The 25,039-nt window shown below is 40.8% G+C and overlaps 1 protein-coding gene across 1 annotated transcript; it reads right to left on the bottom strand.

Moving 5' to 3' along the window:
- Window positions 1-5,471: 5,471 nt before the first annotated feature.
- cwf19l2 (CWF19 like cell cycle control factor 2) lies at window positions 5,472-24,377 on the bottom strand. The gene is made up of 19 exons (XM_017431028.3): window positions 24,241-24,377; window positions 22,743-22,853; window positions 20,677-20,796; window positions 20,245-20,355; window positions 19,941-20,060; window positions 19,595-19,688; window positions 18,327-18,442; window positions 17,223-17,730; window positions 16,851-17,064; window positions 15,326-15,440; window positions 14,270-14,371; window positions 11,866-11,994; window positions 11,498-11,635; window positions 7,799-8,011; window positions 7,157-7,273; window positions 6,908-7,063; window positions 6,722-6,802; window positions 6,532-6,633; window positions 5,472-5,793 (listed from the first exon to the last, which is right to left on the bottom strand). The coding sequence occupies exons 1-19, from the start codon at window positions 24,331-24,333 to the stop codon at window positions 5,653-5,655; spliced, it is 2,781 nt and encodes a 926-aa protein (XP_017286517.1). The 5' UTR covers window positions 24,334-24,377; the 3' UTR covers window positions 5,472-5,652.
- Between the last annotated feature and the right edge of the window lie 662 nt (window positions 24,378-25,039).

Here is a 25,039-nt window from a genome sequence, read left to right as displayed (position 1 = left end):
ACGGGACGGGAGGGATGGGGGGGCGGATGGGTGACAGGGGGTGAGGTGATCAGGAGCGCATGTGGGGGTTTGCGTGTGTGAAGCGCGCGCGGGATACACGATGATGTCCGCGCCTAGAGATGCGTGCGCCTGTTCCGATGGATGGAGAGGGAGAAGGGGAGAGAGAGAGAGAGCACTAACGGCACGCAAACATTTATGTAAGAAGGAGGAGAAGGTGGGGGGTAGCAGCTCCTCTAAGATAAAAAATAAAAAAATATATATCCCTCATTTAACCTTCAAGCCAGTCCACTTTGCTCCGCGGAGTGCTATAACTCTCTCCAACAGACCGACGTCTCCAGGGGCCGGACAGAGGCGGAGAAATATATCATCCCCTTGCAAGTTTTTAGCTGCAAGCAGAAAAATAAAAAAGGTCGCAACTATTTTAGAGAGGGGACACTGAGCACACTGGGCACCTGCCGGTCCATCGTGGTCGTTCTGACGCACCTTAAATATTCCTCTTACCCGGGATAAATCAGTAAGAGTGTCGTAGATACGTCCCTCTTCGAGTCGGAAGGAAGGACGTGTCTGCTTCTCTCGCTCCTCCGTCCCTTCTCCTCCTCCTCCTCCTCCTCCTCCTGTCCTTCTGCTACAGCGGTTCTCCTCCTTCAGACTCTACCGCTCTGTCGTCACTCGTCCATTCTTCACCGTTACCCCCCAGCTTGTTGTCCCCTTTTCTTTTTGTATGATTGTTTGTTTGTTTTAAGGGACTGTGGTTTGGGCTAAAAGTGGCTAAAAATGGCTGGAGTGAAGGTGCGCGAGAGAGAGAACAGAGAAAGAGAGAGAGAGAGAGTGGCGCGCGCGCGGTCAGCCAGCCAGCGGTTCACACGGAGCTCGCGCTCTGAAGCGAGCGAGTATCAACTATCCTAGCACTTAATATACGGATCAATATATATGACATATCTTTTTTTAAATAATAATAATAAATAAATAAAACTATCAAACAGATATTTTAATACCCTATTTCATTTTTGTTTTTAAAAGCATTTCTTACCGTTAATCTACTGTCGCGTGTTAACTGTTAGCAAACCACTTTTACAGTTAGCTAACATAGCATAGTAGCCTAGCAACAACTTTCTTCCGCTTTTCAGCGATAAAATAAATAAATACAAATAAACCTTAAAAGTGATTAGAGTCGCTTCAAATGACCACGTGTGAAGATTGTACACGACACTTATAAAACGCCAAAGAAATAATTTAAGAAGTTCAGACAAATATGGCCACCGGAAGTGGCATTTTGTACCACACAGCTCAGTGGTTCCCAAAGTCAGGGTCGGGACCCTGCTATGGGTCAGGACACTTCAAGTGGGCGGCCTGGAGAATATCTTCAGAAATCAAAGTGAATTAAAAATGATTGGTAATAAACAATAATTGTGCCCTGTGCTGACAAAATGAGTCACTATGAGGAAGTTTGTAAGACAGAGTTATTATTTTCAATTTCTCCTTCTCAAAAAACTTCAAAATGTTACATAGTTTGTAGAAATTTGGCTGTTTATCACCAGGCTAGCAACAAGTTAGTTTTGTTTCTGAGAGCATAGGTTTAAAAACGTGATTTTTATTCGTCCAGAATGATGTCATTGAGAATTCCAGCCATATATTTAAAAAGGTTTATGCCTAAACTTCACAATGACTATACCAAGGGATTTCCTGGCAGAAAAAATGGTCAAACTCAAGGTAAATTAAAAATGTTATTAGACAAAGGATTATTTCTGAAGACATAGCTGTTAAAAACATTAATTTAAAGGTATATTAGGAAGATTATATGATATATTCGTTATCAGGATCATTAGATAGTGTCTCTATGGACTTTTTCTTAGCAAATGTCATTTACGGCAAAAATCTACATTTACACTTATTTTGCACAGCAGCCTGTGCTAATTCTGACTCATTTTGCCAGCATGGGTCACAATTAATAGTGGATGAAAATACTTTAGCAGTTGCTGAAGCTTTTTTGTTGTTGTCATTATGCTTGTTTAAGCGACCAGTGGTAGTTAGAGTTGCAAGTCATCATTTTCGTTATTTTGTGGGTAAAAAAACAAAAACATTACGTGAACAAGTTCTTGTATTTGTTTATATATGTAAATGTTAAGGTTTTGCTGGTATAAGCACAGTTTGCACTTCATGATGAATATCCTAATCTGTAAAATTGTTTTGTATTAGTCTTCACATGAGGCTTAAGTTCCAGTTCTTTACTGTTCATTTTAATCTGAATTACCCAAGTAATTGTATCATTTGCTAAGTTGAGTAATTAGTTTTTGTTTGTTTTTTGGTCTCTAGTCTCTGTAGACCTCTCTTGTTCAGCCTGTTTTGTGTACTGTAGGCTCTACAGGACTAATTGGCCCAACAGGAAGTTCTTGTCCTGGACGACACAATAATGCAACAGTTTTTATCGAGATGTGTGAAGTTTGCTTCAAAAATTCTGTTTAAAACACATTCAGCAATCAGTGAAATGATTGGAAAATCTCTCTTCTTAGTCACTTCCGAAAATGCTGAAATCTCAAAAGGCAACAAAACAACTCATTTCCAATTTATTTAAATGAAAATCCAGCTGATTCTGATGGCAGTCAACCTACTGTCATGGCGAACATGCCAGAGACACGTACATGTACTGTAAATGTGCCTGATGTGCTGAGCATTGGTACGTGTTGACAAAAAAATGGCTCCAAGGGCAGATTAATGGAGCTTGCAGCAGTGGTACAAGCTCATTGGCCTCCATCAGAGGACAGAATGGCGCTCTTGTCTGGCACTAATAACAGCCATGACCTTGACCTCAATTGGCACGGCGTGTCTGTTAATTATGGGGCCTGGAGGGACCAACGGAAAGACAAGAGAGAAAGACACCGAAACAGACATGATGCATCATGCAAGTGCACGCATGTTGGCACGCACACTTCCCAGTATAATTTCCTGAAGGTTCCCACTAATTTATCTGATTCTTAGGAGCAACATGACCCCAATTCACCGCGCAGACTTTCGTCTCCCTCTCTAACAAACGCCCACACACATTCTGCACCAACTCGGCCTCTCCTTCCTTATCTGGTCGCTTGCTCTTAGCAATCAGTCTGCGGTCCATCTGTAATAATGTGAGCATTTAATAAAGCCAACACTACAATGAAGTAAATTATGTTCCAAAGGAGATAAGCCCACAAGCCGAGGGGGCTGCCGAAAGCTGGCCGCTGGCCATAAATAGCCGAGTGCAGACAGGCCACGAGATACAAAGGGCAGTTCTCGGTGTATTGTGGTAATTTCATTCAGTAGCCACGTATATCACAGATGAGATCAAATTTTAATAACCTTATATTGAAAATAATGAATGAAGCAATTCAACCCTGAGTCTCGAGCAGTAAATAAAAAAATCTGTCAGTGACACTCAAACTAAAAATAAACTGATGGTCCTTGTTTGACATTACATACAATAATACACGTAAGTAGTAAAGTTATAATCATGTTTATCTGCCATCAAGGTTTATTAAATATCTCACAAAGCACTGAACTGATTCAAATGAAACTCTCAGAAGGTAATTATTGGGTTGACATCTACAACTGTTTAACTTTTGGAGTCAACCCATGTGAATATGGCCGCTACAACTAATCAATATTAGCCAAAACTAAAATAAAACTCAGTTAATTTTACAGACATTGAGCTGAAACTTGGTGCCTGTAGCTCATCTGAAACACATCATCCAACTGCAGGAGCTCTCATACGAATAACATCACTGACAAGGTTTGACCAAAATGGCTATAACACCATGTCTTCTCATGATAAGATGATCTTAGTTCAAAACTCTGTCATAAAAAGCAGCGGGTGATATGCAATCCTTCAAGGCATACTAGGGCTATAATTTATAGGTTACATTTGCTTTTTAACAGCAGAAAACTAACAGACTGTGGTGAAAATGAAAGGAAATTCAATTTACAGTTGAGTAAATGCTTGAAAGCAACAAAAAAGGTTTATCCTAGCCATGATTTATTAACCATGTAGAAGCGTTTGCTTATCGGATAACGCTTTACAGTAGTGCTGTAAACTGGATCGTTAAGACAAAGTGCATGTGAGAGGAAATTAATAGAATATCTGCAGACAGCTTTACAGCGTCACCACCAATCTAACGCTGCATTTACATGCAAAGACCTGGACTCTTTGGGAAGCGGCTCGTATTTCATAGAACGTTAAAATAAAAAGGTCAAGCCCATAAAGCGCACGCAACAACAAAGCCCTCGGTAAAGTTTAAAATTCCTGAGAAAGGGTATTCCTTTGATACAAAACATCTAGTCCAACCCAGGCGGCTGGTTTCGTGTTTGAGTAATGTGAGGACAAGATCTCATCTTTCTTTTAGATATACATCAGCGCCTTAAATCGCAGGAGAAAACAGCAGAATGTGAAGGTGAGAGAAACGCGTACACGGTGGACTCACTCAGCAGCCTATTGTCAAGGTTGACAGGAGAAAGGACGAGTGTGTGTGTGTGGCAGACAGGGAAAAACAAACAGCTGACGCAACCATAAATCTGCCCCCCCCCCTTCCCCGAGCCAATCTAATTGGCCATAACCATACATCACTTCACGCCACTCGGCTGCCATTACCCATGAACCTGTGCCTCCACGGCACTTGCACAATTACAAACAACCTACAATATTGTCTCAAACGGTGGTTTCGAAGGAACAAATAGGGTTAAAGGGCAGCAAATTGCATATGATGCTGGAGTTAACACCGCATTGTATCTCGGCTGCTTTTTCTGCAAACAGCCACTCTATGCTTTGCACTTTGAACAAACAGATTACCTGTGAGACTTGGTTTTAGAAATCTTTTACATCTTTTGGATTGGGGAGGAAAAAAAAAAAGTTTGGGCTGATTGTTCTAATACAGCGGTAGAAAAGGAGTGGTTTTAGAATGCAGGACATAAATGCAAACACAGATTGTTGTATTCTTGGAATCTGTACAAATATAATGCAGCAAAAAGCACTTTTTCCGTCTTCCGTGACTCACACGGTTTCAGTCCGAGCATCAAACGGCGTCCGAGATGGAAACCTGGAAAATAAGGTGAGCCTCTGAAGTGGCGAGCTAATCAAAGAGCCAACGGCCTCGCTGAAAGAGAAAAAAAAAAAAAAAAAGGACGAGGTCGCACCACAGTGCGACGCTTCAGACTGCTCATGGGACAAAACGTGACGACTGAGATGCATGAGTGTGTGTGTATACTCGTAGATGTGTCTGCGATGACACCAGAACCTCAAAGAGTTAAGCCAGAGCTGCAAAGGGTCACGAGGCCACAAAGAAAGAAATTGCATCTCAAACTGGGTTGCAGGGAGGAGCAGTATCAGCAAGGTTTTAAAAAAGGGGCGAACTGTGTAAGGAAAAGAGCTTTTTCTCACATTCAACATACTGTTAATATACTGTACCTAGCTGCTGTTGTTAGAAATCCCCCCCCAAAATACTTGAATATATCATTTGGTACATTTTATTTCAGCAAAAGTGTTATACCATTTACAACCTCTTTGTGTAATTTCACAATAAATCCTAAATTGCAGGTAAAACAATGTCCACGACAGTCTTCCTCAAACAGCACAGTTTGTACTCCTTATAGCTCACCACGAGCTTTAACCCTCTGAGTGTGCGTTTTCTGTCAGCCCTCGGTCTTCGTACAGTCATACGGCTTCCACCACTGCGCAAACTGAAGGATCTTTTTCCTCTGATCATCAAAATTTTCTCTAATTGGCTTTCTCCAGCACCGTGGCTCCAAGTCCATCATTCCTCCAACCACTTCCTGTAACAAAAAAAGGGCTTGATCACTTTTTTTTAACTAATATTGTAAAACTATTATAAATGTTTGTTAGCAGAAAACATGACCTAGAATACTATAAAATATTTTAAGACATTAAGCAAGCTTAGCATAGCATTGTTTTGAAACTGCAAGATGCGAAGAGTCAAATGTCATTAAAGCATCTTTACCAACCCCACTGGGTATGCTATACTGAACCCAACACCCCCATCTCGCTTTTGTGTATTAGTCTTGCGTTTCTGTGGAGCATTGAGATTCACGGCTGAAAGGAAACGTAACAAAATAACTTCTGTATGTATCTGATACTCTAGCATGTGTAGTGATCTCCAGCAACACCAGGCTGCCACAGACTTGTTAGTCGTGGTAAAAAAGTTCCAGCTTTGAAACATCCCATAGCTTGTTAGAGCTGGGTATCAGCGATGTACGTCTTTGTCTTCTTAGCATGTGCGTCGTCACATGACTTGACTTCTGTCAAAATAGGTTTCATTTCTTCATGTTCTGACCCACATAAAAAAGTCAATATATGCCAACGCACGCGGCAAAATACAAAACAGTGTGGCTAGATTGTTACACATTTGTAGTTTGTAAACTCAAACCAATTTGTTGCCTAAATTTGCCTAAAACTGCAGTAGACTGGCTTAATCCAGTTGGAACGGATAAATACACAAACAGTTAAGATTAGGATTAAACAGTAAATCCTCCAAGTTACAACAAGTGACTCACCTTGCCAAAGTAATGGGGAAACTTCTGTTCATTTTCAATAACATGGGCAAACCCTCCCTGTAGTCCAAAATCCACAGCAAAATATGGCAGACCTCGAGGGACCTAGGACACAATATCATAATAATATGATCTGATATAATATAATCTAACACAACACAATATAATGTAATTATAGATACAGAAGTCTTACAGCTTGTCGGATGTCTTTTGAAGAGAGGTCAACAATCTTTTTGTTCATGGCCCATTCCTCATCACACTCCATGATAGCTTTCTGCGACAGACCAAAACAAATATAATATGACACCTGAACATACAAATGAAATCCAACCCCATAGTTTCCAACGAATCCCATTGATGGAACATGCCGCACACAGACCTTAAAGTATATAGGCGCCATGTCACCCAGCTCTCTCGGCAGAGGAATACACTCGAGGACCATGTGCCGTCTTCTGCGGGGGTTCATGTGCGTCTCCATGAACACACAGTCCAGCTCCTGCGACTCAAACATCCGCACCAAAGCGTGTCGGAACAGCTGCAGACAGCGACATGGGCGAATTTAGATCTTAGCGTCCATCGCTGCAGGTAAACAACAAACAGGCGCGGTGTGAAGCTCTGACGGGCGAACCTTCATTTCGGACCAGATGTCCTCATCCAAACCGGTAGCTGAGCAGTGATGCTGAAGGGGGCAGATGAGACAGTGGCCTTCGGTCATCGACAGGCCTGCAGGCAGGCTCAGATACACCTGGAGAAAAGAACACGAACACGACAAGTTTACAACTACAATTCAGTCAGTATTTATCTGTTAGAACCTGCCGTTCCATACTGAACAGTTCAGACGGTGAAGTGAACTCAGAGCTCCAGTGACTAGCCAGTTTATTTAGCAACTAGCACTAACTCTGATTATCAGTTTTATTTCTTTAAATATTTAAAGAAAAATATATAGTTTTGGCAACAATTTAAACTAGATTTGCTCTCATTATTCCTGAAAATTCATTATTTGGAGTTTTTAGAATATTTACCTGCCAAAACAAGACATATTTTAAACATTTTATGTCTCAAACAATCCACAGAATAAATGAAACAGATAAACTGATAAAGTAAAAACCAGGAGGAAGCTTTAAAAACAAAAGAAATGAAAAAAAATCACACATTATTGCAGGCCAGAAACCAAAGAATAGTTTGCATCACAGCTTGACAAAAAAAAAAAAAAAAACTTGCTAACCCACAGTTTCTTTATGAAAACAGCCAACATTAACCATCCTCTTACTTTGCTGCCTATGGCCACTATAAGATGCTTCTGAAGCTCCTGGCTGCTGAAGCAGTGCTGGCATTTCTCCATGGAGGCAGCCAGCCTCCTACTCTCAGCGACGGCTCTGCTCCTCATCCTCTCCTCCTCTCTCCCCTCGCCTTCCCGCTGGGCTGCGCTTGACACAAACATGTCGTCCAGGGTGTAGTTGTCGCCGTCTGTCTTCCCCATCATCTGGGGAGTCCGGAGGAGACGAGAGGAACAGAGGAAAAGAAAAATGAATGAAACATCCGATAGAAGAGTAATCGTGTGTCAGCGGATCTGGTGTTCGGTTTCTCATTGGAAGATACCATGTCAAATAACAGACTTTTGCGTTTAATTAACTTAGTATAAAGTCATTGTACTCTTAATAAGTTAATCACTGTCCTGAAACTCGAAGTGCATCACTATTACATGACCAGTTTTGACACCAAAATACAATAATCTGTGTGTGTGTGTGTGTGATGTGCCAGAGGTGTCCTGTTTGTAAACCGGTCTCAGGGTCTTTGTCTTACGAAGCGGGATGCACCGTGTCGGTTCTGGTGTTTCGTGGCCCTATGTCTGAGTGTTGTCGTCATGGAGACCGGGCAACAGGTTGGAATGTGTGTGTGTGTGTGTGTGTGTGTGTGTGTGTGTGAGAGAGAGAGAGAGCGGGTGGGAGGGGTGGTTGAGAGGGGGGGAAAGGAGCGAGGGAGGCAGGCATAGCTGAAGTGTGCGCATGACTCTCTGTGTAGGAGTGAGTGTGTGAGAGAGTAAAAATTGGATTAGTTTAGTGACAGTGTGGGAGGGAATGTGTGTGAGTGTGTGTGTGTGAGTGTGTGTGTGTGTGTGTGTGTGTGTGTGTGTGAGACAGAGAGATACTGAGCATAATTGTGCAGTTACACATGCAGCATTTGGCTAAAAGCACACAGTGTGATTTTCCACACAAATGCCATCACACACACTTTAATCTTTGCAGACTAATTAGACTTTATAGGTTAGCGTTGCATCTTCAGCTTCATCAGCCGCACTTTTACTGCTAATGTTTCATTGGTTTTACAGGAATCCCATAATGATTCATTTAAAATTTAATGTCACATAAGGCAGAGTGGAAAAGAACACATTTTCTGATGAGATACTCGTGTTCTGATGTACAACTCTGTAAAGAAAAAAAAAAACAAGTCCACAAACTAAAAAGTAGGATTAGTTTGTGTGCAGAAGTATTTACTTTGTGCATTTAAATAAACAAAAATGAGCAAAGAAGTAAGGACAAAACGTACAATACTACGGTACTATTAAAGAAATAGTTCAGATCTTTTAAAATGTAGGTCTGTGGAAAAGTTATGAATAGTTAATATCTTACATACCTCAGCTTCAAGAAGCTAATTTTAATTCTGACCGGATTGACAAACCAACGCCTTATCCAAGTGGGATTATTATTTCCAGACAGCAGCAATGCACTTTGGTCTTGGCATCACTTGGACTAGCTGCTTGCTCGTCAATCCGGTCAAATAACTATTTCTCCAAACTGAGAGCGTTCAAAGAGATATCTACAACAGATAAGATATTCACTGTTTGTGATCTGTCTACAGGACTCTACTTCTAAAGATCTGAGCTACACTTTTAAAGACAGGAAGAAAAGGAGTAAGAAAAGAAGCGTTGGACAGCAAACACAACAAACCCTAACACAATGTCTACAAGAAATGTGGAAGAATGGACACATCAAACAGCTGCAACATGAGACCACAGAGGTGAAGAGCATTACCTAAATCATCCTATTACAAAGAAATATTCTGCTAGGAAACCTTGAGTTCTGATGTTTATGTGAAAGTTATTTGGCAGACATCTTAACATTGTTCAAAACCTGGCACATTGTACTCGACAAGAGCAGAAGCTTCCCCCAAGCAGGATATATATATATATATATAGGGCATCCATGTCTGTCCAGATATATTCAACATGAGTTTAATATAAATTTTCAACATTTATAATAACCATCAACTATGTGTCCAAAGGAAAATGTCCACTGAAAGCCAGAGTTCACCCTTAATATTTTGGTTTTTAAAATGTCACCATTTTAGAGCTTCTTTAAATCTGTGGCAGAATAGTTCAACCACAGGAATGACCACAAGTGGTTACTAAATTCTAATCTGTTCAGCCTCACGTACAAGTTTGCACGTTTTAGAATTTATTTGAAGGCATTCCTGATGTTCATGTAACAAACAGAGTAATAGACAGATAAACCCAGAGAGTAAAACCTCCAGAACAGCTGCATGTATCAAAATAAACAAAGATACTGACTCTGTCCGGTGTGTATCAGATTCATGATTTTTTTAAATTTTATTTCTAGAAATGATACAGAGCCGTTGCCACCAGCTGGTTAACATCTGTAAAAATCTCTTGATTTAAAAAAAAAAAAAGTCTTAGCAGATTTGCAAACAAACTGACTACGAAACAACCAAAATGTACTAATCTACTCTTTTCATTCTGAAATATCAAACCAAAAAGCTGTTTAACGTTTTTATTTTAGAATAAAAACAGGTAAAAATAACTCTGGTCGTACGACAGGAAGTAGAATTAAAGGTGTCAGAAGGATAAAGATGATGACAGGGAAGGAAAACGAACAAAGACGACGATCAGCAAAGAGATAAAAAGAAGAGGCAGGTAGCTGTAGATAGCTTGAAATAAACCTTGAGGAAGGGTAGAGGAGGAGAGCAATGCAGAAATACGGTTTTGTTCTCTCTAAAATCATCAATCTATAGCTGTGATTAGTAACAGTATTTATAGAAGGCCTGCCATGGCAACGGTAGATGTATTTTTAGTGTCACTCCTTGTGGGTGCAGAATGTGTGTGTGTGCACTTTAATACATGTGTAGTGACTCCATGAAGGAGGGCTGGTGACGGTGCCACATCTGAGCGAGGGCCAGGAGTCAGAGTGAGGAAGAACAAAGATTAGTTCTGCTTCTTTTATCGCCATGGCAACACGTCCATCCCTTTTCTTTAACAAGGATTTACTCGCTCACACAATCGCAGGTGTCAACGGGATTTTTTTTTTCAACGCGGCTTGTCATGTTCTAACATTCGCAGAGGAAACGAAGTAAACAAGTGGCAGAACGGAGGGAGAAACACGACAAAACGGGAGTTGGCTCGCAGCCTGTAAAACTACTGATGGGCCGACAGACACACCGCAACCTGCCAGAGTCCGTCTGCTGCTGTGGGTCTATTTCAAGCAGCCGGTGGTACGAGACGCCCCGCCAGGCAGACGGGCAGATGTATGAAGAGCAGAGACGTGAAACCACAGATCTGCGCAACAGAACGAAGCCTACATGATCTTCTTTATGACAGCGTTAAAAAGAGAGTTCAGATTTTTTTTTATTATTACTATTTGGGTTGTACGGTGTGGTTATGAGTCGTCGGTATCTAACCTGCAGTAGGCAAAGCTCAGAGTCGTTTTGGTTTAAAAAATCAAGGGAAAAACTCTCATGCGGGAGTGAAGCTAACTGCTACTTAAAGGGGGGTCCATTAAGGAATGAACTTCAGCCATTTAAAGCATCTCAAACATAAAAAAATAAAACTTCACAGTGCTTCAGAACAGAGCTTTATCATAAACTCGTGTCTCCCTCTCACGGCCTGCTTAAACAAAACAAATTTGGCTCTTGGGCAGGTTTTGCTGTTGAACCTTGACCTAAAGGGATTCCTCACCTTCGAAGCCATGCGTGAGTAAAGGGCGTTCTGGTCTTGGGCCGAGCTCATCTTCTCCCTCCTCACCATCTCCTTCAGGCCAACGTTATCATCGTCCTGGAAGTAACGAACGCGCTCGCCTTCGACGTGGGTCTCGATCTGACAGGAGAGGTTACAACAGAGGTGCAGAGAGAGAAGGTGGTCACTTAGTTCACTTTATCTCCAAATGTGGGACACAAATACCATAAACAAAAAGGAGAACATAACCTTATTGTCCCCAATATGACGAATACATCAGTCCTACAACAGCAAGCTTTCACATCTGCTGGAGTTCTGATCCTCCCTGTCATTTTCCCCCCACACCACCCATCAGCTCTTGTTCTCTTTACCGGCTTCTTTCTCCGCCGTCCTCCATGGGGCTCCTGAGGTCCCGAGGGACCCTTGACTGGCCAGGCCCGGCCTGACTGATCCGTTCTGAACAGCAGGACCTCCTGATCTTCACTGGAGCGACCAGTGACCTGAAAAACAAAAACATACTAGGCTGTACAGTGGGTTGGTTTTTTTGCAATTGTACTACAGCTAACATCTTTATTCGACTGTTACCAATCCACAAACACTTTTTTGATCACTTCAAACATACACAAATGGTAAATACGACTGATACCTGCCGCCATTTGTGCCTCAAATAAGTCTTTATAAACGGAAGCTTTTACTCCGATCTTACCGAGCTGCTTAAACTGCGTTTTGGCACTTCTTGGAGGTAAAACACGTGTCTCGCTCACTTGTGTCTTTGAAACATCTACTAAATCACAAAAAGGAAGGTCAATTGGACAATTGAGTGTTTTTTCTGAGTCTGGCAGGTTTAAATAGAGCTCTGCACAAAAAAGCAGCTTGTGTTTAGCTTGTGTTCCTCTTATAATGAAGCCTCTGAATCACTTCAAGAAGTAAAAGACTTTATTTAACACGTCCAGGTTCATTCAAAAGAAAGTGAAGCTGTTTTATAGTGACTGAATGTCGGATTTTTTATATATATATATATATATATATATATATATATATAATGACAAAGATGTGTGAGACTTTAAAACTTTTAACTCTGAGTTAAAAAGGTTGTATCCTGATCAAACTAGATATTCAGTGTGAAATGAACACAGGAACGCAGATGTGTAACTTCAAAAAAAGCCTGCTTGTTATAAAAAGCTGAGCGTGAGCTTTCTTTTCAGAAACGCAAAGAGACGCGTGGAAAAACCAGGAACCTGATCCGAACAGACTAAAGGACGTCAGTGTCTCAGCAGACATCTGCCGAAGTTCCCATGCAGAGAACGAGACACAGGAGCTGAACAGGAAAAAAAAAAAGAGAGACTTCAAACAAACTAATTCCCTTTTAAAAGCAGTCAGAAAGAACGGCAAAGAAGCTAAAAATTTAGCCAGATCTGAGGAAAAGCTTTAGTGTTAAAGGTTTTTTTTTTCTTATCGGCATGATAAAAGTGATGGATGCTGCAGTAACCTGATATCTCTGTATCAGTCGGGTTTAAAAAAGATAATGCTTCAAGTGTTTGGATTAGCATTTAGACTTTGGGAGAGGGAGAAGAAACAGCCAGAAGATAAACCTGACAGCAATATATATATATATATATATATATGTGTGTGTGTGTGTGTGTGTGTGTGCTTACAGCCGAGTTTGTTTAGAGTTTATCCGTTTGTATAAAAAGCTTCAGGTGAATATTGAGCTAGGTGTCTCAGTATTGGCTTTATGCTGAATCTGGCAGAAATGGCACTTTGAGCACACTAATTGTCAGCACGCAGGACAAAGACTCTCAGAAACTGCACATATTAAGAAGGAACAAAAATAATAATAAAAAAAAACAACAACACTGAAGCAAAGTTTGGCTTGCCTTTCATTTAAATTCATAATAAATAAAACTTAGCATTTCTTGAAGAATCGCATATCGTCTACTGCTTTGGATGACAAAGTTTTAATCAAAGATTTTGTATGATCTGTTAGCACTTGGAGTATATTTTGGGGATAACGCTCAGCTACTACCACACCAAGTTTCACCTCAATATTTGTAAAATTCACCAAGTTATAGTCATTTTTGTGTTTGTTAAGGTCAATTATTTGCGGCGGCCACCTTGCATTGAGTCGACTCCAAAAGATAATTAGCTGTAGATGTTCATCTTAGTAATTACTTTGTAGTGGATCATGACAGACTTTGCTGAAATGCCAAAAAATGCACACACACATAAGCATTTATCTGAGCCCTAAACCTGACCCAAAAGTCATGTTCCCCTGTATCAGGACCAGCTTTGGATCCTAAAAGGATGACTGGTCCTGACAAGGTAGGTGGTTATACCAGAAAAGGTCCTAAATAGTTAACAAACATGAGGTGTACACACACACACACACACACACACACACACACACACAGAGTGTTTGGCATTTCTAAATGTCAAATGACAGTTTGAGAACAGCCGAGAATGACTTTTTAATTGTTCTCTTTTTAATTAGTCATACTAAAGGCTTTGGTCAGTTAATGACTTGTTTTTTGTTTGTTTGTTTGTTTGTTTGTTTTTCCCGTCAAATTAATCTGTCTGGTTATCAGAACCCCATCTCAGGAGGATTTCTGCTCAGGACCAGTGAAGTGTGTCCTGCTCCATCACTCGACTTCAAATGTTGAAACACAAATCAGTGCTTCTGAGTTCGGCCCTGAGCCTGAAAGTGCCCTGGTAAAAAAGAAAAGCAACGAACACGACAGCCGTCTGTGATTTAAGAGTGACATCATGTATGCAGACCTTATTCGACTGAGCCGTTTCGTGTTTCTTCATTTTGGCGGCGTGGTTCTCCTTGGCTTTCTGAGCTGCCTCCAGCTGTGATTTCAGTTTCTCGACCATGGCCTGAAAAAGACACACACACACATATCCAAAGACTCAGATCAGACATAATTTCTGACCACCTGCAATCCTGTCAGCCAAAAATAATCTCAGTTCAGACAAGGGTTCAATCTTACGTTGTGAAGTCAGTAAAAAAAATCTAACATTTAGAGCAGAGGGCTGATAAATTAATGAATAATGGCTGATACATAAAAAAAACACTTTCAATTTTTTTTTTTTTTTTTGCTTTTGTAATTTACCAGATATCCTGTAACACAGCCATATCTTTATGTTTAAAGAATAAAAGTCAAGTGCACAATATGGTATTATGGTCAGGTACCATGACTGAACAAAAATGAGTGAAAAGCTGCCAAAATCAAAAAGAAAAAAAAAATAAAAATTGAAAGGCGTTTAGAAAATCTGGACACTTTCTGATTAAAACCACTTTTAAAAATTACAAAAAAATATGTCTGATTGGAAGGGGAGTATGTAAAACTAGAAGTGCTTTAAAGCATTCACAAAATAAAATGTCTGTATTTCGTTCATCATCTGAAGCGTCCGCTGACCGAATTATAAAAGCTTGTTTTAGTTCTCAGTGAATTAAATTCAATTTGCTAAGACATCTTTTAAAATTATATTAGCGATAACTCTGGGACTGAATCATATCCAGATTCCCTGCACTGCGGCAAGAGTGCCGTTTTACTGGGTTTCACTTTTAAAGTTACCGTAATAAACTGAACAAAGACACTGCTTTTTAAAGGAGGTCATGTATGTTATATATATATAAAAAAACTCATTTCTGAAGAAGAAGATGACCCCAGAAAGAGGCTCATAAAGTCTAAATATTTTTGCGCAGCTCTAAGGATCAGAGCACAACTTGTCTACAACTAAAGCTGTTCGTTTCAGGTAAAAAAAAGAAAACTGATCTTGTAACCTGGGTCGTATTTATTTCATCCTCCTGTGCATGAAACAACTCACTGTATTTCCCATCATCTCTGCCTTTATCAGCTTGGACCCTAGTTTGTTCATCTCCTCCTCAGACAGCAATGGGATCTCCTCCTCCTCCTCCTCTGCCTCACTTTCGCTCTTCGTCCTGGATAAACACATTTAAACGAAAAGCAAACTGCACCAGTTATTTTATATTGTAAATGAAACCTAAAAGTTCAAACCCTAACATAAAAACCTGTGTCTGTCTGGTTGGTGTGTAGAGTTTCACAGCCACGTCGGAACCCTGGAGTTTAGTGCGCCTCCTTTTGTTTTCCTCGAACTTTACCTCACATCTCACTCTCTGAACATCCCGTTTTCTGGAACTCCCCCTCACCCAGTCCTCCATCTTCCATCTTCTCATGGAAAACAGATTTGCCGAGGTTTTAATTTAACCGCGGAGCCGTCTGCTTCTGCGCGCCCTCATTGTTTATCCGCTCTGATCTATTTGAGTCGCTGTGCGCCCCCCTCCCCCTACTCCCCCTCCGGCGATCCTAACAGCCTTGTCTGCGAGGATCGGTGCCGCGGCCCGACAAAAAAAAGCATCGTTCTAGGCGATTAAACTTCTCGTGGCGTCATTTCCATCTGCCGCCGCACTGTGGGCTCATTTCATGCTGCAGGGGCTCTGACTGCCGCTTCACCCAAACAACTTAGCCTAATGAGGCAAAACCCGGAAGGCTTTCCAGAACTCCGACATCTGGCTGACAACAGTTCAACCCAACACTGCAGAAAAACACGAGTAAGCTAGTACTTCATCATTGGTGCTTTTGTCACTAACTTACTTACTCTTCTTTTCAAATGTGCCTTTCCTCTTACTCTTATATTAATTAATTTTGTAAAGTTTTGTTGCAGTCTTATGAATCAGTGCTCCAACTACAGTAAGCGTTACAGTTCGGTGCCTCTTTGCTGTGGTTGGACGAGTTTTCTAACTTGGGTAAAAATGGACTAAATTAAAACAGAAGTTGCCTGATAACAGCAAGATGTTACACTTTTTTTTTTGTCCGAAAAGGGAGAAAATGAGTTGAAAGTCGGGTTTATTTTTGTTTTGGAAATCTCCTGATTGAGCTCATAATGTCATAGCAGAAAACTAATCCTGACTGAGACGGCGACACGTCGCAGACAGGCCCCGACACATTGTGACAGCATTTACGGCACGTTGCTCGTTTTAGATTTATATAATGAAACTTTCTTTGACTGGTGGATGTCTTCAGCTGGTTGTAGGTGCCAAAACCAAGTGGTTAAAGTATTGTGCTGGAGTACAAATAGAACACGACGTGTTCAACGCTGTTTATATCACCTCACTGCGGTCGGTGTGGAAAGTTTCCACTGCTTTCTCAACGGTCAGACTGTTACTGAAGTATTAATTGTGCCGGTACTGTTCCCTCTATGAGCGGACTGTTTGGTGTTGCACTAATGTGTGAAACCCTGTTTAATACCGACGTGTGCACCCAAACACGACTGGAACATCCAAAACACAGGAAGTCTTGTTTTCAAGGCACCAGAACAAAAAGCTTCAAACCTGGACGGCGCAGCAGCTTGAGGAGCAGTTACAGTTCGCTCCGCCGGTCTCTGGCGTTCCTGGGGCTCTTTTCCCAAGCAGTCGGGTTCCTGGGCGGAAACGCTGCTTTTCTTCCAGGCATGACTGCTGCTGCTCTTTGGGGCGGGGTCCTCATCGTCAGAACTGGGCTTCAGGAATCCAGCGGACGGCTGAGGAGGAGCAGGACGCTGAGGAGCTACACACAAACCAAAGTAGATTTACTACGATCACTATTGTTCCTTTTCAAACCTTAAAGAGCCAATATAAACACCATCCAAACTGATCGAACAAAGTTGTATTTTCCTAAGATGATTCTTCAGACATCTAACAGCAAAGATGTTGAGATGAACCCACCTTCAGCACTGTCATCATCATCTGAAGGTTTGAGGAAACGGCCTTTTAGTGAGCCGAGAGAGCGGGAACGTTGACTCCAGCTCTGTCCGGAAGAAGACGATGCTGCTGAACTGAACTTATCTTTTCCCATGTCTTTATCCCTCTGCCGCTCCCTTTCTTGCTCTCTGTTCTTGTCCTTGTCTCTTTCGTTATCGCCATCTTTTCCTCCATCCCGCTCCCTCTCTCTGTCCCTGTCCCTGTTTCTGTCTTTCTCTCTGTACCTCTCCCTGTCCCTGTCCTCGTCTCTTCCCCGATGCCTCTCCTTCTCCGCTCCTCTCCCGCCGTCTCGAGGCGATGAGTCTCTTTCATCTTTCTTCCACCGATCTCGACCTCGCCAGTCCTCCTCTCTCCTCCGCCACCTCTCCCTTCCCTCTTCCTCTCCTTTCCCCGAACGCTCTCGGCCTCCTCCACTCCGGCCATAAACAGCCTCCTCGGCCTCCGCAAGTCGCTTCTGAAATTCCTCCATTGACTGTTCAAAGGAGAGACACGAGACGTGATTGAAAAACATTCTTCGGAAAGGTTCAAACCGTTCACAGACTTTGAAAATCAATCGAAAAGTATCAGAGCACCAGCTTCACAAATATCCATCTGACAGAGAAGTGGAGGGAAACAAAGAGCTTTTAAAATAATGCCAAATATAAATGAATACAATAAAAAAATTGAGTGACTCTGTGTCAAGATTCTGGTGGATCTGTTGAACCGAGTTCTCAGGTCATTGATTTTCTGTGTTCATGATTCAGATTTTAGTGGGTTTCATTGCTCAAAAGCATTGTGTTTATTTTTGTAAAGCTGGTTTACTTTGCCAATTTTAATAATCACCACTGGGACTGAGCATATGTGAATAATAACTCCTCATAAAATGAAAGAAAATAGATGCAGGATAATTTATATTGTTAAAAAACAATTATTTTAAATCTAATGGTCAATCTAGGTTTGGATAAGACTCTGTTTTGTATGGATCTGGACTGAGGTTTGTGATCTGGTAACTCGAGTTGTGTAAAAGAAGAGTAAACAGGATCTCCATCTGTGAGGTGGCTTCCTTTCATTCTGTGCTGAAGTTCTCACCCCGTATCTTGCTGCTACAACATCGCTGAGGCTGCGCTGTTCCCTCTCCGCCTGCTCCTCCATCCTCTGATAATTTTTTCTCAGCCAGCTCAGACCACCATCATTCACCACAGGACCTGCAGGAAACCATAAAAAGGAAAAAAGGAACTCTTTACCAACAAACATATACAGAAACATCTTAATACCATTTATAAAAAAGCAAATATGTGAAATCTCTTCTGTCTTACAGCACGGTGTATTTAATTCCATAGATGTTTTCCAATTTAAAAAGAAAAACAGATTCAAGCCACATCAGAGAAGAGTTTGTAGAATTTATTAGCAAGTTTCCCCTTAAAAAGGAAAAAAAATGAAGATAATGTGTGAAACAAAAAATCTAGAATAACCTCAAAAAACAGAATAACTCCCGTTGGCACAATCTCAAAATTTAGTTCCTGTTACCGGATTGTTTTATCGTGTAAGAAGGGAGCTAAATTAGGAGACAACATCAATGAAAGCTACAGTTTTGTGAAAGACAAAGAAAGCCATCAAATCCTGGGAATGTAAACCTAAAACAGATTATTGTTGGTAAATAACACGAGGGGGGAGGGATCCATGAAATAACACGAGCCATGAACTGTTAGAGAGAAAGAATAAAATCCAAGGTCGGCCGAATTTAGTTCGTAAATCCAAAGATGACACAACTTCACCGAGATAAAAACGTGACAAATGTTCTGAGCAAAAACCAAAAGACTTTCAGGTCATTATCAAGTCTGAGGAGATTCATTTTTGTTTTTTAAGAACATAGAAAGGAGAATGACCATCCATTGCGTCTTAGAACCAAATCTTTTCTGAACGGTTTTGGGTGAAATACAAAAGTGAGGACGGTCAGACTTTTAACAAAACCAAGACATTTCTTCTTGAGCCTCATGAAGGGACAAATATCCACAGAGACTATAGCCTTATTTTTTAAAATCATTAACACTTATACATAGCGGTGCTAACAACAGGTGCTATAGTTAAGGAGCAGAGAATTACATCTGCTTTGTTTTATTGTTTTTTACTGTATCAAAGAGTAAAGAAGCTTATAAATAATACTTTAAGAGCTCATTTGGTTTTTAGTTGTTCTAAAAGACATTTTGATAAATAAATAATTATAAAATCTGGTAAAATAATTTGGATGTGCTAAAAAAAAAAAAAAAAAAAAAAGGTAAATGTTAAATTCTACATTCATATTCTGCTTCCTAAATTAAAAAAAAAACGCCTTGATGGTGAAGATGGAGGATTTTTACCTTTTTTGACTGCAGTTTGAGCGGCCTCCTCCGGGGGCAAACCACTTCCTCCGTCTTTCCAGTACGGGTTCAGCTCCAGTTTGTGCAAACCAGCCTGAGAGAAACAAACAGAATTTTTTACTAGAATTCGGTAAATAACACAAAAACACCTCGAGGATAGAACTAAATAAATGACAATATGCTGACATCCATAACAGTTTAATAATTTAGTTTAAGTTTTTGTATGTAATCTATACACATAATTACAAATCTCACTGCCTCATTCTTACACAGATGATTTTATGTTCACCCTTTCCAACCAGACAGGAAAACAGGAACATTAGTAAAAGAATTATCACACACACACCTGTTCAATAGCCTGAGCCTTCTCTCTCTCTGCCTCCTTCTGTCGATCTTTCTCAGCTCGTCTCTCTGCAGTGGACGTGGTTTTCATAGCCAGGAAATCGAAAGTCATCCACTCGTCCCTCTGTGGGACAAAGACAGTGAAGAGAAAACCAAGACGAATGACTAGAAACCAACAGGCATCTTTAAGGACATCACAGCTTTAAAATGTTTAAACGTTTGCAACATCTCAGGAATGGCTAAATTACTTCATAGGGTGTAAAACCAAAGAGTTCAATGGACTCTGGGAGACACGGTACTGTCCTCACCTGGACATTCTGGGCTGGGCTGGAGGTGCTCTCTGAAGTCTTGGATTGCTCTGTGACTTGCCAGGCTTTTGCAGGCTGCGTCAGAGCCTCCACCCACTCGTCCTGCGAGTCCTGATAGAGACAGATCAAAACCAGAGAGACAATGAGACAATGGGAGATCAGAAGATTAGGACAGAAAGAGACACCAATCTGCATTTTTTATTATTTTTTTTGCATTATCCTGGAATAATGACACTTTTAATGCATCTCAGTGTAAACAAGTGACTAAAAAAAAACAACTCATAGCTACAAAGAAACTGTTCAAACTAATTTGACTTAAACATTAAACAGACCTTTCTTTAACTGTTACAGAGTAAAGCAGACTTTATTTCTTCAGATGTAACAGGTGTCCAGAGCTCGTTTAAAGGTCTCATGCAGAGGGAAACTACCTACCTGTGAACTGTCACTTGCACCATCTCCTACTTCTGTCGTCTTCTCCTTCTTGGCTTTCTTCTTTTTCTCCTTTTTCTTTTTGGATTTTTTCTCCTTCTTCTTTTTCTTTCCAGATCCCTCCTGTTAATGTTGAGTAAATTGCATTCCCCCCACATTAATTTGTAGTTATTGTCATATATTCAGTTATTTGTCAAAAGTAAGGCAAAAGGATTCTTTCTGCTTCAGATTGTGGTGTCTAAAAGATAAGAAAGGAGTGTTTCTAAAATAAATGACTGCTGGGCTACATCAGACCAAGAAATTTCATGGCTGCAGTGAGCAATACGTTTTCTTTTTTACTTGTTTTTGATAAGCAATTTATTTTAAACTGAAAGAGAAAGAGCAGAACCGCAAAACTATGGAAAAGGATCAGACAGCAGCACACTGGCGATTCTAGCCAGACAGTGTGGAGTGTGAAACAAACAGCGGTAACATTATAACGTCCAGCCTAATAACACGGCGGCTCAACTCACACAGGCAAAACAGCTCTGGGGAGTCCAGGCACAGATAAGGAAGCTTTAGGGGAGTCCAGGAGAATTTGGTTCTGGGTTTTACTGAAAGAAAATAGATTCCAGTAGATTCTGGGGTTCAGGTGTTTTAGATTCCTGCCTCAGATGCTACCAGACCCCCATTAGATTAGTATCTGAGGAGATCAGAGGCTGTTCTTTCGTGCTGCAGTAAGAGACTGTTGACTGCAAAAAGATTTGAATGGTTGGTACCACTGCTGTGAATGCCACGTTACAGATTCTGTCAGCAATGCACTGAGGTGAACCAAGAAAAAAAACAGCTACCGCAGGGCCCCACCAGTGGCTGATTTATTGGACAAAAAGGATGTTTTAAACAAGCAGTCAGGGTTATCACACACAGCCGCTGCAGCAAGATGAGCGGCGAAACTTCATCTGCAAATGGTTTCATTGTTACGGCAGATCTGTTGCCAAAAAAGTTGGGATGTTGTGTAATTTGTTGATTTAACCCTAAACAAATAATTTAACATCTATATTCAAATGACACCGGAATGATGACAAAAATGTTAAACTGGAAAAAAAAAATATTTTAAAAGTGGCAAAATTGAAACTAATTTAAAATTAGATTGTCTTTAATTTTTTTAAAGAAATCTGGGGTTTAAATAACTTGCTAATTACTGCATTTTGTCTTTATTTATTTCAATTTTTTTTCTAAAAACATGTTCCTGAAATTAACTTAACAGTGTCATTATATGACTGCCTAAGTACACTTTTTGCTGGTCTTAAAGGGGACCTATTATGCAAAATTCATTTTTGCATGTTTTTGTACTTCCATTTGGGGATCTGCTTCCAAAAAACTTCCAAAAACCAGAAACTTCCAAAAACACCCAGCCGTTTGTTAGCAATAAGTAAGTGTTTTCTGGTGTCTGCAAAATGGTGCCTGTTTTAAAAACCTCGGGATTGTTGCGTCACAATCCCCGTTATCTAGCAACCCAAGTGGACCTCCTCCCACTTCATTACAGAAAGACCGTCACATTTGTTCCTCTGGTTTTACCGATGAACAATGTCTACTGGAAAAGGAAAATGTTCTGTTGTCGGCTGTAATATAGAACGTGTCTGTACTGCCGCCGTCCCGACCCACTACCAGTCGGGTTTCAGATCTCCTGATTGCCGCTGTCTGACTCGACAAATGTTGGTTCAGAACCGCTAAGTGCCCCTGTCCCAAAGTCAGAATCCTCAGAGTTTGAATCAATAATGATATAAATGTGGATCAGATCTGCAGTGTTTAATCCTTCAGTGAGTTTTATGTTTTGAGCCGGGACACTGAGTTGGAGGGCGTGGCCAACAGCAGCTTATTTACATAAAACTGACGTAGCCCTAAAACCACTCATTCTGAAATGAGCTCCAAACAAGCAGAACTGATCAGGTGAAATCTCAACATCTGAGAATGATTTTGTGTATTAAATGTAATGAACATGTGTTGTACAGCCCAAAGACTTATCCTGACTTCTTCAAGGAAGCATAATAGGTCCCCTTTAAAGAAAAAAAAAGAAACATGAAACTTACTTCCTCCATCTGCTGCAGTCTCTGGTCGACTTCAGGCAGAATCCATGTGTCCTCCCCTCTCAGCCTCTTCAGCTCCCTCTTCCTCTCTTCCTTTTCATACTTCTGCTTTGCCTGCAAGGGAATAAGGAGAAATGATCAATACAAACTAATTAACGAACGTGTTACACTGAGAGCAACATCAGAGGCACGTCTGTCTAATTTGCGTCTCCTTGCAATAAAGAAATGAACGGTGTCTTCATCTCTAAAAAATTCGGCCACAGGGTAGATGAACTACTTCAAGTTCAAAAGGTTTATTATCGTGTGTAAAAGTAAAGTGCACAGATTATACCGAAAGTCTTACTTGAACATCTCCTTCACAGACTGAACAAATGACAACAACAAAAACAGTGTGGCCTGTTAACTCCACGACAGAAATTCATTTTCAAAAACATGTGTCCATTGTCAAAAACACTTTAAATGCTCATCTGACGGAACTGATACTGTAAAGTGGTATACTACAAGCAAACGAGGGGTTAGATAAAGCAGGATGAGATGGGTTTGATGTCAGTTTAAAATGATGGCTTAGCATTTCATTTTGCTAACACCTCTTCTCTCCTGCATGTGTCTCTGTTGGACAGGACTAAGACGCAACCAGAGGACAGACACGAGGACAGATTAAGGAAACAGGTCGAGGGGCAGAATTTATGTCTCCAACCATGTTTATACAAACAGAAATAAACAAGGAGTTAAAGAGACGTGATGGGGTGAAAATAAAATGTTTCTGTGGTCGTTTTAAAGATGACTTTATGGGGGAACCTGACTATAAAAATAAACATTGCTCCCATTATGAGCAAGTGGTTCACACTTTTCCATTTTGTTGTAGAACAAAGTAAATATTTGCACTTTTACATCACAAATCAAAGCATTTCTTTTTAATCTACGCATCGTGAATTAGATCCAGCCACCCTGATGACTTTGTCCAGTTCAGGTACAGGTGAGCTGAGCAGATAGTCCTCGTGTTTATCTACAGGAAACCAGCAGCAGATGTGTGTCTGTGTGAGTCTGTAAACAAAGCTGCTCACCAAAACAAAAAGATAACACCCAGCTGAAAAACTATGTACATAATGATTACAACAGCTCGCCTGGCCTGGTGACCAAACTGGACATTTTGAAGAACTGCGACATAAAACACACGTGAACTCAGGCAGGTCTGCTATCTGTCCCAATCAGTGTTTGTCTCCTAATTTCCTGCCTGCAGCCGCTGGCACACACGGGATTTATCACCCTGGTGTTAAGGCACACACTAGCTTTCCAAGACAGAGAATGAAAGGAAAGGGTGTCAGAAAGAAACTGTTAAACCCCATCTGAGCGCCCGAAACCATACAGCTGTGCTAGCCTTCTTAGCTTGTTAGCTTGTACTCGGACAGAACGGGGAGGATTTAAACCGCAACCGACGCAATAAATTAACACTGTTTGTATATTTATAGTTGCCTCCCGGTTCACGGCTCTCAGCTCGTACCTTTTCTAGCACCTCCTGACGCGCCTGCCTTTTCTGTTCCCTCTTTTCTTCGATGCTGCTCGAGGTCTCAAAACTAGCCCCGTACGTCGCCATGACGCTGCCGTAAACGGTTTCGTCAAACGTCGCAGTTTACGGTAAAGGTCGGTTTGTGGTTCCTGTAGTGTTGAAAGACGACAGGATGGGTTGATCTATAAACTAAAACGATTTTTTTTTTTTTTATAGTAGACATTACTGTCACTAATCATTTAATTTCAAACAAATGTAGCATCCAACTTTGCAAATTTGTGGGCAAGTCCTAATGACTGTTTAAAATACAGAAGGTATCTATTCAGCAATAATAAAGGCTCCACAAAGAACTACTGCAGAAAATATAAGGATGTTAAACTATATTTGGCTACCATATGCCTACTTTTCCATATATCATACATAACTGGAAATGTATCACGAAATAACATAACACGAAATTCAGATGCAGGTTAATTTAGGGTTAATTCTTACATTTTTACATTTTAAGTCTATTTTCTGCATTTCTATTCAAAGTAGTGGTACATAACCCCAAGCGAACATGACACAGTTCACTGGTTTTATTCATTATTGTACGCAGCATTGCTAAACCGTGACCAGAAAGTGCACACAGACCTCAGCCTGAAGCACCACCTTACATTTTAGCCATTTTTTTACTTGAAAAGGGCAGGCAGAGTTTAGCTTCAGTTCCAGCTCAGTGATTTCAGACCTCAAAAACAGGCAAAGAAAGGAATAAGAATAAAACAACACTGGGCGATTTATGGCGTACTCTTTG

This window comes from Kryptolebias marmoratus, linkage group LG2, assembly GCF_001649575.2.
Source record: "Kryptolebias marmoratus isolate JLee-2015 linkage group LG2, ASM164957v2, whole genome shotgun sequence".
Lineage (NCBI taxonomy): Eukaryota > Metazoa > Chordata > Actinopteri > Cyprinodontiformes > Rivulidae > Kryptolebias > Kryptolebias marmoratus.
The sequence above is the reverse complement of the archived record's forward strand: the minus strand, read 5'-3'. Positions and strand labels throughout refer to the sequence as shown.

Excerpts from the sequence above, each read along its gene's own strand:
- cwf19l2 (XM_017431028.3), bottom strand. The coding sequence starts at position 24,333 with ATGGCGACGTACGGGGCTAGTTTTGAGACCTCGAGCAGCATCGAAGAA. Across the intron at positions 20,061-20,244 it reads GCCCAGCCCAGAATGTCCAG|AGGGACGAGTGGATGACTTT; the intron begins GTGAGGACAGTA and ends TTTGTCCCACAG. Across the intron at positions 11,636-11,865 it reads GACGGCGGAGAAAGAAGCCG|ATCGAGACCCACGTCGAAGG; the intron begins GTAAAGAGAACA and ends CTCTCCTGTCAG.